Below are 17,810 nucleotides of genomic sequence, written 5' to 3'. Positions count from 1 at the left end.
GGCTCTGTAAGGGCCAATCAAGTTCTTCCAAACTCACGCAACCATGCCTTCATCGACCTTGCTTTGTTCACTGGAACAGAAAAAAGCCTTTCCCAAACTGTTCCCACAAAGTTGGAAGCATAGAAGTGTCCAAAAAGTCTATGCAGCATTAAGATTTCCCTTTCGGGATCTAGTGGCAATGAAACACCCGAATTGATGAAGGGCTGCGTCCCAATACTTTTCTCTATATAGTGTAGCAGTTGCTGTGAACATCCTGCAGGCTGGAAGAGTTTTGGGAATAAAAAAATATGTGGAATGGCAGTAAATAACAGATACAGTAGGTTCAAAAAAATAAAATAAACATTCTGCAGCACTGCCCAAAAGACCACAATGTGTCCCACAGCATCCCAAATGATATAATATATATTATACCATTGTATATTTCACTACCTCCAGAGGGCGCAGTCCTCCCAGCAACCGATCTGCTACAGCAACCATAGCAACCATAGAAGTTTGGATCTACGCTGTCTCGTTGTTTTCCAGTGTTCGTGGCCGACACAAGAAATAGTCCCAGAAACCAGTGAAACCAACCGAGTGAGTGAAGGATGGAGAGAAAGCAGGACAGCAGCGAAGGGACGCTGCAGGCAGTTGCCTTGCTAAAGACTACCATGTTGAAACAGAGCACTAAGAGCGGCCTGAACCTGTAAGTACCGTGTGTCATGGTGTTTGCTCATGTTTGCTAGAATCTGTGAACTTCATGTAAACAGCTGTACTAGCCCATTAGCAAGATTCAAAACACTGTAGAAGTTGTATTTAAATTAAACTTAAAATTAAATTAAATGTTCAGATTCTAATGTGTTAAAAGTTCGGCTTCATTTAACAGCCATTTCCAAGAAGAAGGGTAACTCCCTCCTCTACAGTAATGTGGGTAACTGTGCTCAGCATTGACAACAGAGATCACATCTTAGAAACAACACTTAATACTGAATGTGTTCCAAAAAGTGTAAACATTAAGTCTGTTTTTTAAAAAGTGCAGATTATTTTCTATTGATTGACTTTTAACTGACGTCAATGAATTACCTAGTTATCTAGTTGTCCTGCAGAGGAAAGGGTTTTCTCACCGGAGGTGTCCTGATAAACCAGGAATCCTGCTGCACACAAAGTGATGGTTGACAGCAGGAAACTCAGATCCACTGGTTTACACAGTGACGTCAGCATGAAGGACACTCCAACTGAACTCGAATTGACTGAAAACGTTTGCACTTTGGCTCACATTTCAGTGAAGCTGAGCTACAGGTATGGATGCAAATGTGTCCGTATTATTGATTATAACTGTTTACTCAGTTTTACAACAAACACAGAGAGATAGTCATGTAAATACAGTAAACATACAGAATACCACTCTCTAAGGAAAATGTCTGTATTTTGTCCAACAGTAAATGGTATATTATATTTGAGAATATAATTTCTGTATGCTTATTCTTTGCAATGACCAATGGATGATCCAATGCTCAGGAACTAGTATCGTTCTTTAATGTTCCAGCTATGACCACCTGACCCGGGTACTAATAAAGGTGATGGATGAGCAGCCACAGGATGTGGTGGACGTGATCGAGGATATAAGTCGTGACGTGAAGCGGGCTTTGTTTGAAGACAAGCAAAGCATCCTACGAGACCTTCCACAGACTACAGCTGCCGAGCTACTGGCTGAACAGCAACGTCCACTGTTTTCTAGACCAGAGAACAATGAGCAGGAGGATGAGCTGGTATTTGCTACATATAAGTAAATTGTACATTTGTCTTAGTGGTTTGAAAGTGAAATGAATTTTAATTAAAATTGTAACATCATTTTAAAGAGCCAGTGACACCACGTTACAACCTTTCATTGGTGGCAGGTGGCAGAAACTTGACACCAAATGAAACTTTCCATCCCTTGTAGCCACTAATTACCGCCACCAAGCAGATTATAGTTGCTTCAGATTGAACAAATCATAATATTTATGTGATGTTTTGATTAAAAGGGTTGTAAAATATTTATATTTGTCTATCTAACATATGCAAAAAACAATTATTTTGGTAAAAAACCACTCATGTATATTATAAGAAAATATTTCCCAGCGATTTGCCTTGGATCCACAGGGGAAAATAACCAGTACAATGTTGCCTACTTGAAGAATATTTTGTTAATGTAACTGATATTAATATGAAGCTGAATATTCATAATGTGTCAATGCTTATTTGTCTCCAGCAACAGGAAACACCTCTTCCTAATGTGAGTGAGATCGCTTTCTACCTGGAGCAGGCTGGAGTGGGTCTGGGCAGAGAGGAGATGCAGAGGATTTTTCTCGCACTCAAGCAGCTTGTTGAGTCGCAGGAGCTCCTGTGCTGCAGACTGTGGGGGAAGATTCTGGGAACAGTGAGCAGCTATATTGTTGCTGAAGCTGAGTGCAGGGAGGGGGAGGAGGAGGAAGAGCCGATCAGTGATGAAGCAGCTGAGGAAGAAGAGAGAGAGACCGAAACTCAGGAGAGTGACGAGAATGAGGTGAGGAATTGGAACATAGTAAATCAATGTAACAGAAAATCCTCATTAATTCTCCGAGAGTATCTGCCTCAGGGGCTGAGAGGACAAGGACATTCAATATATGTATTTGTTCATATTTTAGTCAGAGGCCTTTCTGTTTTTGACTTAAATTATTATTGATTGCTAGAAGGTCAATGTCCAATCAGAATCAGGTGTAAAGAGAGGGTTACATTTCATAGTTGTACCTAGGGTTGCAAAGGGGCCGAAAATTTTCAGTAAATTTCTGGAACTTTCCATGGGAATATTCAGCTCGGGAATTTTGAAAAAAATATATATACGTAAATTAAACGTTGAGCCACAAAAACATCATTCAAAACTCTATTTTAAAGTTGTATGGAATGCAACACACGCTGCATGTTGAATTTCAACCCTGTACTGCGCATTTCTCCATCACATGCACAGATAATTCCCAGCATCCTGCACACTACAGCTGGGCTATTGAGGCCTGCTGTAGTGTGCAGGACTAGTCAGGTAAGTTTCTATGATATTACTGGGGGAAATATATTAACATGCTGATTGAGGATTGTTCATCTGTCCATCTAGCCTATTTCTATTCATTTATCCATCAATTGTAAATGACAAAACAAATGTTTATATTTATGTCTGTATATGACAAGGTAAATACAGTTAGTATAAATTACCTACACAATTTCCCGTTAATTCCCGTTAATTCCCATGGAAAGTTTCCAACTTTGAATATTCCCGGCATTTTACCCTAGTTGTACCCCAAGCATCACACACAGTGTGGACATTTTGAGTTTTACTCATTCAGTGTGTTTTCTGCTTTGTATCTTTACACACATTTTCATAATACAAATTATTTTCAAGATAAAGAAATTATATTAATCTTTCTTGTCTTGTGATGGTTTTTATTTTCAGATGGATCCTCTTCCTCAGTCGACGTATAAACCCCCACCAGTGGTTCCAAAGGAGCCCATAGGAACAGGCACTAACAAGTGTGTTTACTATGTATGTAAAGAGCCTGGTCTTCCTTGGGTAAAGCTGCCTTCAGTCAGTCCTGCGCAGATTGCTGCTGCTCGCCAGATCCGTAAATTCTTCAACGGGAAGCTGGAAGCACCAGTTAACAGTTACCCGCCTTTTCCTGGGAATGAAGCCAACTACCTGAGAGCACAGATTGCTCGGATCTCTGCTGGCACACAGGTCAGCCCCCAGGGCTTCTTCCAGACTGGGGAGGAAGAAGGCGATGAGGAAGATGAGGCACCACGAGACAGCTATGAAGTGAATTCTGATTTTGAGGGCGTTCCAGTTAACGAGATGGCTGAGTCCTTGTCCACCTGGGTGCATCATGGTCATCACATCCTGCCGCAGGTACCAGTCTGATCAAAGAAAGTTCTGGAAAGCAAGTACCATTCTCTCAGCTGTTGTATGTGAATGCTTATTTAACATTAGGATGTGAACTATTTTAGGGTCGTTGCATTTGGATTAACATGGCTGTGAACTCAGAGGACTTGAATGAGGAAGGAGAGGCTGAGGAGAAAGAGGAGCCTGATGAACCTGAACCAGAAGTTGGGCCCCCTCTGCTCACTCCCCTTTCCCAGGATGTAGGTCAGTCTTTATCTTTCAACATTGCTCTGCCAAACTAGGAAGGGGTTCATTTTTTTTTTAACCCCACAGTTTCAGTTTCATTCATTTCTTTAAATAGTGTCCTCTGACTGTCCAGTTGCCAGAATCCAGAGAGAGAGGTCAGGAGCGTGTACATTTGGACCAAGCAGGGTGCACAATGTGTTTATATAGAATAGGTGGTGGTAATGCACCTTGACATAGTTGCCACACACCAATAAACCGAACAAAAGTGAACAAATTGTGGATCTGATAATAACGATTTTAGAACCGAATAACAATTACATATAAAGTTCTTTGGGTGCTTTCCGCTTTTATTCTAAGAATAACTTTACCATAAACTACAGGCCACTCAGGCTTGCAATTTTCTCTTCATGCAGCCAAAAAGAGCAGATTGGCTGTTACATGATGTGAAAGTGTTTTAATTGTAAAATATCAAGGCATTGTACTGTAACATTTACTGCTGACTTCTCACCTAACCTCACGAAATGTTCTTGTGAGTAACATTATGTGACACTATGCTCCGTGGTACACATATTTGTGTTTTTGCATTCTTTCACTTCCCATTCCCTTCCTCCAAAGTCTATTGTCTTTTTTTTTGGGGGGGGGGGGGGGTTGTTTCCATGTTTGCTTACACAACTCAAGAGATCTCTGTTGGTAGCTTCAGAAAGGAAAAGCAATGGGTTGTCTATCTCCCCCATCCGTTTCACAACAGCATTTGAGATCATTCTGATTGCTGGAAGGCATGTGCTCCGAGGAGTCAGATGCCAGTCAAGTCAGCTACTCCCAGTCCTACGTAGCTATGATGCCCCCACCCTCCTTCAGATAGCAACATGTACCTCCAGACTCCTGAAAAGGCTGGATAAACTGCTGACATGGGCCCAGATGAAAATAAAACCTACCAAATCCTGCAGTCTCTCAAACCGGAGAGGAGTCAGGAGTGACAACATGTCTCTTTCAGTTGATGGTGAGAATATTCCATTCTTGGCGGACCAAACTGTGCGAAACTTGGGAAAGCTTTACATAGCCGACCTGTCCGACAAACACATGGCTGCCTAGCTTCGACCGAAGCTAACTGCCAAGGAAATTCAAGGTTTGGTGCTACCAGTATACCTTGTACCAACAGGCCTGAAGATGGATGCAAAAGCCAAATGTTACATCAGCAAATGGCTGGGCCTCCCCCGATGCCTTTCCACCATGGCATTGTTTGGGAGAAACACCCTAAAGCTTTCATTGAAATCCATCAGTTTTGGCTACAAACCAGAAAAGATGATCCTCGTGATCGAACTTAGAGACTCACCTGACCTCTGACTGTCCAAAACACCAATGCCCAAGTTCGTATAGGACGTAAGTGGAACATAACATGAATAGTAGACCAGGTCATCAGCTGGCTATTATATTCATTCCTCATTTTGTCATGGATTTTTTTGTGAAGATCTTTGTAACCTTGTTTAGAAAAGAGCTATTCAAATAAAGTTATTAGGGCCCGAGCATTGACAGACACTGACAGACAGTGAGGCCCTATTGAAATTGTAAGGATTATTATTATTTTTCAGGCAAACGAATTGGCTTTTTGAGGGCTTTAACATTTCCTCAAACCATGTAAACATTGAGGTACGGCAAAGGTTCATCCTTAGCCAAAGGAGACGATGTTGTAATAACTCCATTGTGCATTGTCCTATTACCACCAAACTTCTTTCTCATGATCAGAGTCCAAGCCTGAACAGCTCTATGTGTCAATATTTCCTCAGGGTCATAGCGCCACCTTCTGATCAGTGTGAAAATGAAGTTGTTGTAGAATTGTCCAATTGACACAAAATTTCTCACGCTACATTAGAGCGCCTACTTGAACAGATCTGCTAGTGTTAGGCGGCTGTGGCTGAGGGGTAGAGTGGTCGTCCTCCAACCTGAAGGTCGTCGGTTCGATCCCAAGCCTGACCCATCTGCATGCCGAAGTGGCCTTGGGCAAGATGCTGAACCCTGAATGGCCCCCCATAGAATAACAAAGTGCTGTGAATAGATGCACTGTATGAATGGGAATAAGCTTTGTTAAACAATTATCATTCAATTTACATAACATTTTCACAGTGTCATATGCAATTGATAGCGTTGACCCTAATGAGCAATTAGCAGGCAAGAATCAACATCAATCAATCAATCAAATTTTATTTGTATAGCCCGTATTCACAAATTACAATTCATCTCATAGGGCTTTAACAGGGTGTGACATCCTCTGTCCTTAACCCTCAGCAAGAGTAAGGAAAAACTACTAAAAACCCTTTTAACAGGGTAAAAATACGTAGAAACCTCAGAGAGAGCCACATGTGAGGGATCCCTCTCCCAGGACGGACAGAAGTGCAATAGATGCCACATGCAGGAAAACATCATCAAGATTAAAGTCTTCAAGATTAAGATTAAAGTCTCTAGCAGCATTTGATGAGGGTAGACATCCCGAAGGACAACCCCAACATGACATGCCAAGCAGTCCCGCTGCAATCACAGTCCATGGTCAGCAACCATCCAGACCACGATCCACCATCCAGACCAGACGCCACTCCGGTCCTCAGTCACCATCCACCGCCGCCCACCAGGACCCATCACGAGCCACCACCGTGGTCCCGGTCCACCGACCGTGCCCAATGCCAACGCGACACAGGGTCCGCCACCAGCACCAGGATCAGCCCACATAACTCAGAATCCGCCACGCTGGATCCAACACTGTGACCCCCGGTGCACGATCCACAAACCGCAATCCATGGTGCGGCCACAGAGGCCCTGGATCTGCGGGTGATAAAGAAAAGGGATTCCGGGGAAGGGGGATAGGGATGGAGAAGAGGAAGGAGAAGCTGGAAAGAGAAGCTCCGTGTGTCATGTGTCATAAAATAGAAAAAGTTACGTTCTTCCGCACTAATTAGCTCTAACTATAAGCTTTATCACAAAGGAAGGTTTTGAGCCTACTCTTAAATGAAAAGATGGTATCTGCCTCCCGAACTGAAAGTGGTAGATGATTCCACAGCCGAGGGGCTTGATGGCTGAAAGCTCTGGCTTCTACTCTACTTTTAGAGACTTTAGGGACGACAAGTAGGCTTGAATTCTGGGAGCGGAGTGCTCTAGTGGGTTTATAAGGTACTAACAGCTCTTTAAGGTAAAAAGGCGCTATATTATTAAGGGCCTTGAAGGTGAGGAGAAGAATTTTAAATCCTATTCTAGATTTAACTGGAAGCCAGTGTAGCGATGCTAACACAGGAGAAATGTGCTCTCTTCTCTTTGTTCTCGTCAGGACACGTGCTGCAGCATTTTGGACAAGCTGTAGAGTCTTTAACGACTTACTGCTGGAGCCTGATAATAATGAATTACAATAGTCCAGTCTCGATGTAACAAAGGCGTGAACTAGTTTTTCTGCATCTTTTTGTGAAAGGACATGTCTAATTTTTTAAATATTACGCAAGTGGAAAAAGCGGTCCTAGAAATTTGTTTTAAGTGACTATTAAAGGATAAATCAGGATCGAAGATCACTCCCAAGTTCCTGACTGTTTCATTGGAAGCAAGGGCAATGTTGTCTAGCGCAGCTATATCATTAGATAATGTATCTCTAAGGTGTCAAGTATTATAACCTCTGTTTTGTCTGAGTTTAATAAGAGAAAATTGCGGGTCATCCAGGTTTTTATGTCCTTGAGACATGTTTAAAGTTTAGTTAATTGATTACTTTGTTCAGGTTTTTTTGACAAATATAACTGGGTGTCATCCGCATAGCAGTGGAAATTTACAGAGTGTGTCCTGATAATGTTTCCTAGTGGAAGCATATATAATGAGAATAAAATTGGGCCGAGCACAGAGCCCTGTGGAACACCATGGTTAACTTTGGTGCGCACAGATGACTCATCATTAATTTGCACGAATTGGGAGCGATCAGAAAAATACGATTTAAACAAGTTAAGGGCTGTTCCATTAATGTTAATTAACTGTTTGAGTCTTTGTAATAAAGTGACGGACGCAGGATGAAGCCTTTATCCTTGCCGCAGTGCGCAAAACGCATGAAACACTTCAAATGCATGTGCTCGGGCCCATTCAGTGCTGCTTTGCAGTCCTAGAAATTGTAGTTTTATTTTTATTTATTTTTTCAGGCAAATTAATTGGCTTTTTTGAGGGCTTTAATAATCATATTGCTCCTCTCGTCCGTTATCGCCGTTTCGTTTCGTGGAGTCACGAAAAACATGATTCAAGGTCAACCCACCCTCTGTGTCCCCGAGAAAGACTAGACGGGCTGACCCTGATACCAAAGCAGCGGCTGCAACCATATTTTACCTTTGTTGATGTAAAATAAGTGGTGTGAGGTTTTTAGAGCTCTTGTCACTAGGCCTTAACTGTCAATGCCCATACTCTGGACTCACGGCGCAGCTGTGTGGTGGTTTTCCATCGCTCACACAGTCAGCTACTGGCGGCGGGGCTGCTGGTTTATCTACTGCATTTCCTTGAATACAAGTCAAATTATGTACTAGACTACATGCCAGGACTCTATAATATGAAGACGTGCATCTTCTGGTCTTTGGATGACAATCAAAGTCCAGTTAGAACAAATGGATGGATTCAGAAAGGGAAACACTGGAGTGCTTTTACTTTAAACGGGTTCGAGAAGTGTTGGAGATATGTTTGTGACATAAACAGATAAACATTGGGTTTCAAAGCAGAATAAACAGAGAAAATGATCTTTCACCTGAGTTTTAATTTTTATCTCTTGAATTCATGTAACGAACATAAATGGTTGCAACAATTCCTATATGTGTTTCAAATTAAAAGCACTCCTGTGTATATGTTGGCCGAACACGTTTTTTTTTTTTATTGTGAAATATTAGCAGAAGCGGAAATTGCACTGGTTCATATTGTGAGGACACAGTGTACTACATACATATTTGTATACAAGGCAGTAGCAGCTCCTCTGCAGAACATATTGTTGAACTGAGAAGCTAAATATTGTGCATGAAACAGATGTTGTAAATATGAATCGATATTAATGTGAGTATTCTGGACAGCACCCTTTCATTTGCACCCCATATTCAAAACATCACCCGGACTGCATTCTTCCACCTCCGCAACATCTCCAGACTCCGCCCATCACTGACCCAGTCCAGCACCGAAATCCTGCTCCACTCATTTGTCACATCCCGCATCGACTACTGCAATGCCCTCCTCACCGGACTCCCCACCAAACTCATCAACAGACTGCAAATCATTCAGAACTCGGCCGCCCAGATCATCACCTGTACCAATTCATCGGATCACATCACTCCTGTACTCATCCAACTTCATTGGCTCCCTGTACAATACCGCATCGACTACAAAAACCTTCTCCTCACCTATAAAGCTCTCCAGAATCTAGCCCCCACTTACCTCTACCACCTCCTTCAGGAATACACTCCCTCCCGCACCCTCCGCTCATCCTCTGCTGGACTGCTAACCATCCCCACGTCACGCCTCAGTACCATGGGTGTCCGAGCCTTCAGCTGCTCAGCACCCAGGCTCTGGAACTCCCTCCCCCCCCCCACACATAAGACAATCAGACTCCATCACATAATTCAAGTCTCAACTCAAAACTAACCTGTTCAAACTGCCATACTCTTTATAAGTGGACCCTGTGCACTTCACTTGTTTTTATGTTGATGTTCTGTTTTAATGTTGTTTTTATCTTTCGGGTTTTTATCTTTTATCCTGTACTATTGTATTGTAAGGTGACCTTGGGTGACAGGCGCCTCCAAATAAAATGTATTATTATTATTATTATTATTGTGCATTGCATAACTGCCTTTCTTTGTTTAAATTTCTGCTAGTATATTAAGCCTTGAACAGAAATTGTGAAAAATATGAAAAATATGACCTTCTTAAGTAGGTATTTTTTTGAAGATATTGGTGTGGTAGATCAAGGCTTTGCGTGGTGACCACTGTTCTATGACATAAAATACAGTAAAGTAAATACCCTACTCATGGTTGGCTTTCTAAGAGGGAAGGCTTTTGAGTGTTGAATCAAATTAAATCATTAACTTTCACAGAACTTGTTTTCCACAATTATCCCAAAACCAAGGGGAAATTTCATTGGGTTTTGTTGAGAGAACCAGGCTGTTGGCACTTGACACACTTCAGCTCGATAGCATTTTTTGGATGGATGAATGGAAGTTTGAAAGGAAGGAGGGAGGAATATCATGCACAGATGTCTTTTTTAAGTTTAAGCCATGAATTCATGGTGCCTCTTCTTCTGAAGCATAACCTATGTCCTTGTGGGTATTATTTTTTATTTTGTCTCAGAAATGTTCAACACCCCTCCCTGGACCTCCAAGATGTCCTCCACTCTCACCCCTCAGCATGCAGTAGCTGTGCTGCGTTCTAACCTCTGGCCGGGAGCATTTGCATATGCCTGTGGTGGAAAGTAAGTAAAAAGATCAGGATATTCTGACTTCCTGAATTTGTTTTCTCTCAGTATACTGAAAGCAATACTGTAATTTACAAACAACCATGTGCTGTCTCTTCACTTAGAAAGTTTGAGAACATATATGTTGGATGGGGTCTGAAGTATGCAGGGGAAGGGTACAGCCCACCTTTACCACCACAGCCACAGAGAGAATATCCCAGCGATTCAGAAATCACAGAGGCACTGGACCCGTCACTGGAGGAGGAACAGGCCCTGAAAGAAGTTTTGGAAGAGCAGCAAGATGTTCAGGAGGAGTTGGAAGACACTGATGAAGAGGATGAAGATGATGGCTGAGAAAACAGTTACACATTTTTTCCAGTTTGATCTTTCAGGTATTTTAATGTTGGAACTGATAAGTAAAATTTGACCAACATTTGGCATTTAAGTTACTTGTGTCATTTTTAAGCAAAGAGTTTATTAACCAGAAAATTGCAATTACAATGAAGTTGGATGTAAGTAAAAATAGAACAGGAAAGACAGGGAAATGACTGGAAATGTTTAAAAAAAACATGAATAAAGCTTTTACTTCAAAAATTTGATTGAAAGAATTGACAATATGCAAATTCATGAAGGAAGGATATAACATAGATACTTTTTTCAGATGATTGAGTGAGTGTGTGTCTTTTTTAAAACAGTAAATGAAAACATTAGTTGAGTGTATGTTATGTAGTATTTCTAAAGACCTTCTCCACTGATTGAATTGATATTAATTAATACAAAAAGTTGTTGTGTAATCGTTAGAGTAAAACATGTTGGTATATGCTTAAAACACATAATGACAGGTTAACATTTATGATGCCTATCTTCTGGACACTCAGACATTCTCAGAGAGTCCTCCAGATGTTTGCCTGGTTTGTTCTCTAACTTTTGAGGATGACCTTTGACTTCGGGAGTTGTTTCTGACCAGCTGGTGGATGGATACAGAGGGAATGTATTTGACTAATGTGTCTTCATGTTCAGACACAAAATGTGGGGAGGGGACGTCATTTAGGGGACGTCATTTACCTGAAGTCAAGGGCGGAACCAATATCCCTAAATAACTGTGTGTAAGACCCCCGCACGTCAGATTTTCACCATTTGGCTGTGTGATGTCTCCGGGTATCTAGATGCCCGTCCTGACCTGTGAAACTTCTGTGTAATAAACTTTGATATACTGAAGGTACTAGGTCCTCGGAGTCCTTTCTTCATCATCAACAACTTCTACAACAACATCCACCTCTCGGCTACATAGAATATACGATAACTTTTTCCATGATACCATATTTTAAATGATCGCATCAATTCTCCAAAGCATTATGGGGTGTATCAGAGAAGAAGCCAGGTAAACTCACTTTATTAACATGAGGTGAGGGTATAACAATATGAGAGAAAAACAGTCAAATCTGTATTTAATTTTGAATGAATGTATGTCTCTTAAGTTGATGGGAATTTACTGGTTAGACTATGATGAAATCAAAGAAGCACGGGAGATTTCAGATCCATTTTACAGCTTTATTTTGTAATGGTGAATTGTTGAGAAAATCAATTGATTGTAGTTTAATTTTCTACAATGAAGCAAACAGATATAAACAAAAATCAATAAACAGCTCTGAATCAAACATATTGATCAAGTCCTAATAACTAATGAGTGTTAATTAGTGCAGGTCGGCAGGAGAGGAGAGGAGGAAAGAGAAACTCCAGCTCGGTACAAACCAACTGCAGTGCCTGCTCTGATCACTGAGCGGCTGTGACAAGAGATAAACTCTGTATGGTCACTGTTTCCACTCTTCTTCAACAAAGTTGTTGACCGGCTGCTTTACGTTAACGCTTCTCATCTCACTGAGCATAGTATTAATGGGGAATACACATTTTTGGAAAGTGTGGACATTTTGGCTGGTCCTCACTTTTTCTATTGACTTTAGAGGGTTATGACCTGGTTTTAGGGTTTGGGTCCGAATTAGGTTTAGGTCATGGTAGGTGTTAGGGTTAGGCAATACATTGTGATGGTTAAGGTAAGGGGCTGGCAAATGCATTATGCCAATGAGTGTCCTCACTATGTTTAAAGTACAAAAATGTGTGTATGTGTATGTACCCCACCTTGCTCCCGGAGAGGAGATGGGACATGACACGCTAGAATCTTGGTATTGGGGTCACACATGAGAACAGGTACATAATAAAAGATCATCGTATTAATTCCATATTGGGTCATTCAAATGAAGATCAAAATAATTTTTTGAACCCACCCTTTTTCCAACCAGCAATTATCAGGAAATTCTTGGGGGGCAAATGAAATACACGTGATTGGCAGATTCAAATGCACAGATAAAGTTGAGCAAGTGTGTGGGCAGAGTAGAGACTTGGGTTGGCATTGCCCACGCCTGCCCACTTCTAGACCTAGGCCGATGGACTATGTCTCCTCTAAATTGAGGTGGCACTGTACTTCTGGTACGGCACATTGGAGACAGAACCTCACAGTCCATGTTACATGAGAGTCCGTACCTCAGTAAGCGTGTCTCAGGGCCTTCAACAAAGCCAATACTGCATTTAAATCACACAGCAAGTAAAAATGAAATAATTAAACCCTGGGAGGCTTTTTATACATAATGACTGATAATATAAACAAGTATAAAGTGATATACAGGCAGTGACTGATAATGAGTACTTAATGAAATATAGAAACACATAGTATATAATAATGATGTTAAAGAAAATAGATAACTTATAAAGGATGTGAAGTTGCGTTAATTCAAAAAGTATCACAAGCACTGCCCTAAAGATCACAACGTTTCCTTTAGATGATGACACAAAGTATCCCGAACAGCACTAGTACATTCTTGTCATACTTCAGTATTTTTATATACTTTACTGCCTCCAGGAATGACCAACAATTCTGTTACATTAACCATACCAGCAAACATGGACAGACCAGTCAGAGCCAGATAGGGGCCAGATCAAGTTGTGACCAAATACAACAAACTCAGAATATTATACAGTCTGGTCTTATCCTAAATCTGACTATCTGACCAGTACGTGTTCAACACTCCAAATACAATTACTGTTTTTCAAGATTCAGTGGAAGTGTAAATATGTTTTTATTTAGAATTTTTAATGCTTACTGGCGATGTTTGAAAAAAGTGGGCGGGTTCACACAGCAAGAACGCTTCTAAGTTACAGACATAATACAAGTTTTTATCCTTGACGAGTGGTCTGAAATTGGAAGGTTTAACTTAAGCAAGATATATTTTTTTAGGATATTGTGTTGACTTCTTCTAGTGATGTCCAAGATGAGATCAGATCGGAGTAGATATGTGGATGTCATTTCCAGGACGTCATCAACAAGATGTGATCTTCACGGCCAGTGTCATGCCAAAAAGTGGCAAAATTATCTGCCAGAAACTGAGAGCCGTCACACATGCAGTCTGTTATAGTTGTATATCCTCATGTATATGCTACAGCAATTTGTATCTGAATCAAACTGTTTTAACCTGCAAATACACAAAAGGGATCTTTCATCTTTCCACAGTCGGCGATTTTTCATTGCTGGAATTGTTGTGTTCCTGAAGGTACAGGTTGATGCGTGGAGTGGATGGGGCAAGCCCCTATGCCAACTCCCTGTTGCAAAAATCTTCTTCTTCTTCTTCTTCTTCTTCTTCTTCTTCTTTGTTCTGTTCAGTGGTGGCAGGTTGCAACCAATGTCAAGGTGCATTACCGCCACCTTCTGTGTTCAGGAAGGAAGGGTTGTGTTGAAAGAATTGTCAAGATATGGCCCATTCCTGCCCAGCTCCAGCTCTTGTGGTTTCTTCTCGGCGATGCTCATAGATCTGTCACTCTTGGAATCTTCACACAGGAGGAAACTGGGTTTCCAGTGTTGGCTCATGTTTTTGTGTTTTCTACCTGCTGCTCCTGAGAGGCTGACATTGATGCAATCACCGATCCCGGCCTGTGTTGAAGGAGGTGTCTCGATACTTCCCATTTCTGCCCTGCTCTGTAGAGAATTTTCCGCATTTTGGATGGTAAGTACATGCCGTGCATTCAATGGTTGGTGGGAGACCACCGTAGTCACTGGAAGATGTCCTGTATAGGAGATTCTTGAGCTTTCTTCTCAGGGATGGATGTACATCTTTCACTGTTGTAGTCAACATGCAGGAGAAAACTGGGTTTCCAGGGTTGGTACATGTTCTTGTGTTTTCTACCTGCTCCTCTTTAGAGGCTGACATCTCTGCAGTACCCAGGGTTTTCAGTTTTTTTTTCTACCTGATCGCGCACTTCACTGCTTTCATCAGCAGGAAGAGTTTCTTCTTCTTCTTTGTTCAGTTTAATGACACATGGAAACCAATGTCAAGTTGCATTACCATCATCTACTAAGGTTTCTATCTCCCTTCATCTTCCTGCTGCTACTTTTAGAGCTAGGCTTATTGACATCAAAGACATTAAGGAGCCATTTTTAAAAGGTGTCATTTATACCTTCTGAAATTCCTTTTATTATTTTTCACTTCCATTTTGTTTGCACAAATGTGAAGGCAGTTATGCTCACTGATGGCTCCATTCTTTGGATGTTCCCTGGATTAGGCAAGCAGCATGCTAAGATAAAAAAAGGAAAAACTTTCAAAAACAACAATGGAAACCAAGCTAGAAGAATAATATATATATATGGAGCAGCAAGCATGCTGTCAACCTGAATTGTTGACTTGGCATCTCATGAAAGGGCATAAAGCCAGTGAAAAATTCAAGGAACATGAAAGATTTAAGTTGCACACTGATTCTATTCATAGAAGCAAAGCTTTGGGGAATGTTCCGATAAATGCCGTCTTGTCATCAATCAATCAATCAAATTGTATTTTTATAGCCCATACTCACAAATCACAATTTGTCTCATAGGGCTTCAACATGGTGTGACATCCTCTTCCCTTAATCCCCAACAAGAGTTAGAAAAAACTACTAAAAAAACCTTTTAACAGGGTAAAAAGGATCCACATGTGAGGGATCCCTCTCCCAGGACGGACAGAAGTGCAATAGATGTCAAGTGTAAAAGAGAACATCAGAAAGATAAGGGTATTTGCAGCATTGATTAGAATAAACACTTTGTAGTATAATATTTTCAGTAATGGTTGAGTATCTGAAGACAAATATCATATATCAAGCAGTCTTGTTGTAATCATAATCCATGGTCAGCAGCCACCACGATCAGGATCCACCATCAAGATCGGTACCACTACAGTCCACAATCATCACCCACTGCCGCCATTAGGATCCACCATCAGACGCTCTAATACTGCTGAAGACCAGAGGTGTATCACTGGGACAGGAGTCTGCATCATTTTCAGAGTAGGAGATGGTGAGACTTTAACCAAGATCCTGACATGGCCTTTCCTTTGTCAGTCAGAAAAAGTATTCATCTTGCTTAGCTCGAGGGCACCATTGGAGATGTCAGATTGTAGAAGATGGGGGGCTAAAATCACTGTTAGTTTGTGATATGACAACAGTTGGACTTTCTCCCTTTGTAAAAGATTTTGAGTGTTTAAGTTGGATTGATACATGAAGTGTCGAAGGTGGTATCGGATATTGTAAGATCAAGCGAGGGTCAAGCGCACCTGAGGAACCCATAGAAGCAACCATGAATATGGTTCCTAATAAAGCATCTCCATAAGACCAAAACCCGAAGCCCTACGTGAATCACCAGCTTGTGCACAAAAGGCAAAGAGAGGGCAAGGCGCTTATCATTGTTAACTGGATGTTTTTTTAAGGCCATTGAATAGCAGACTAATGGAGGGAATCCTGGGCAGGCTACATGCTGAAGGATCTTTGCATCTCAAATTACCTTAATACCTGCTACAGAAGCTTTAAAGATCAAGATTTAAAATAGAACAATAAAAGTACAGTTGCTTCATTATCGCAAAGAACTGATTTGTTTCCTTGGCCAAGATTTGCCCCGAGAATGCCTGCAATGACAATAGGATTTAATTCTGTAGAGCTGTGGATTGACATAAGAGGGAGGAGCAAGGAGTTATTTGGGCCAAGCGCCGGGCTCATTATTGTGGATCCCCCAAAACCAACATAAAGCTATCAGTAGCTGATAGCTTATGTTGAGACCTGGTATTTGTGAACTACAGTAGTCAAAAGCCTAAGGCCACATGTGGTTTGTCCAGACCAGCACTCAGACTCCCAGGGCGCGTCAACATCACACAGAGGGGTGAAAACCAACCGGTGACACAAGTTTCAACCACTCATCTCATCTCATCTCATCTACTCTCCGAGAGGAGGTCACCTCTCTTTCTGCTCAACTTCAATGGAGGAGAGGTGGAGCTCGTAGCTCACCTCACCAAGGAAGCCTCCTCCCAATCCAAGCTACTTCGTTTGTTTTGGATTCGGCTGGTACGCTGTTTAGCTCTGCGCTAGCTTGGCCACTTCCGGTGGACTTTTAGGCTTAAAACACAGTATTAATTACCTTGTTTTCAGTCGTATACGAATGTCGGGGCTTGCAGACACTTAGATGACGACACAGGAGCAGTATGGAGGCAAACAAAAATGCTGTTGTTTTATTGCGTCTGAAGAAGTGGTCACAAATGACTTCAATTGTGTTGGATTCAGCTGCAATGCTGTTTAAACCTGAGACTCCAGAAGTGTTTTGCGGACTCCAACACTTCACATATCCCTCCATCGACCTAGTGGATGAGTAGATAATGAGTGCATTTAATGTTTTTGTATCCCACATTTAACAGTGTCTAGAAGGACAAATTGGTCTTTAAAACAGCATATGGGTCGTACTAGACCCCAATGATCTCAGTGTGCACGGAAATTATCAAGTTTTGGGGGATCAAGAAGAGCAGAAAACTCAGTTCACAATTTAATAAATACCTGTTGTTACCTACGCTGAGGCATTGTCTTGGTCTGGAGTAGCATGTCTAGAAGAGAGGTGCCCGGCAGCAAGGCCTCAATTGATGTAATTGAATCATATTGTTTGTACTGGCGAGAAAGTGCATCAAGATATGACAAGACAAGGAAATTCACTTGTTACAGCAGCAGGCAGGTCAGAATGAGGAAGACAAGAGAATAGATAAACATAAAAAGGACAATAGAATAAAAATAAAGAATTAAAGTTAAATAGAAAAATGCTAAATATCTGTTTTGTACATAAAAATAAAACATTTGTATACAGACAAAAAATGTGCAACAAGTTGCTTTCTCTTAGAAATTGTGCAAATAGTGTAAGCAACATGACCAAAGAAGCAT

The 17,810-nt window shown here is 41.3% G+C and overlaps 1 protein-coding gene across 2 annotated transcripts; it reads left to right on the top strand.

Annotated features, from left to right (window-relative positions):
• The first annotated feature begins 327 nt into the window (after positions 1 to 327).
• LOC128447680 (radial spoke head protein 6 homolog A) lies at positions 328 to 11,751 on the top strand. 2 transcript variants are annotated; one of them, XM_053429950.1, is made up of 8 exons: positions 328 to 682; positions 1,123 to 1,275; positions 1,523 to 1,745; positions 2,228 to 2,521; positions 3,440 to 3,889; positions 3,988 to 4,126; positions 10,439 to 10,559; positions 10,667 to 11,751. In XM_053429950.1, the coding sequence occupies exons 1-8, from the start codon at positions 585 to 587 to the stop codon at positions 10,893 to 10,895; spliced, it is 1,707 nt and encodes a 568-aa protein (XP_053285925.1). In that variant the 5' UTR covers positions 328 to 584; the 3' UTR covers positions 10,896 to 11,751. The 2 variants fall into 2 exon arrangements, with proteins under 2 accessions (XP_053285925.1, XP_053285926.1); XM_053429951.1 differs by lacking the exon at positions 1,123 to 1,275 and having other exon boundaries at positions 333 to 682.
• The last annotated feature ends 6,059 nt before the right edge of the window (positions 11,752 to 17,810 follow it).

Source organism: Pleuronectes platessa, chromosome 9 (assembly GCF_947347685.1).
Source record: "Pleuronectes platessa chromosome 9, fPlePla1.1, whole genome shotgun sequence".
Taxonomy (NCBI): domain Eukaryota; kingdom Metazoa; phylum Chordata; class Actinopteri; order Pleuronectiformes; family Pleuronectidae; genus Pleuronectes; species Pleuronectes platessa.
This window is presented reverse-complemented; position numbering and strand designations above follow the sequence as displayed.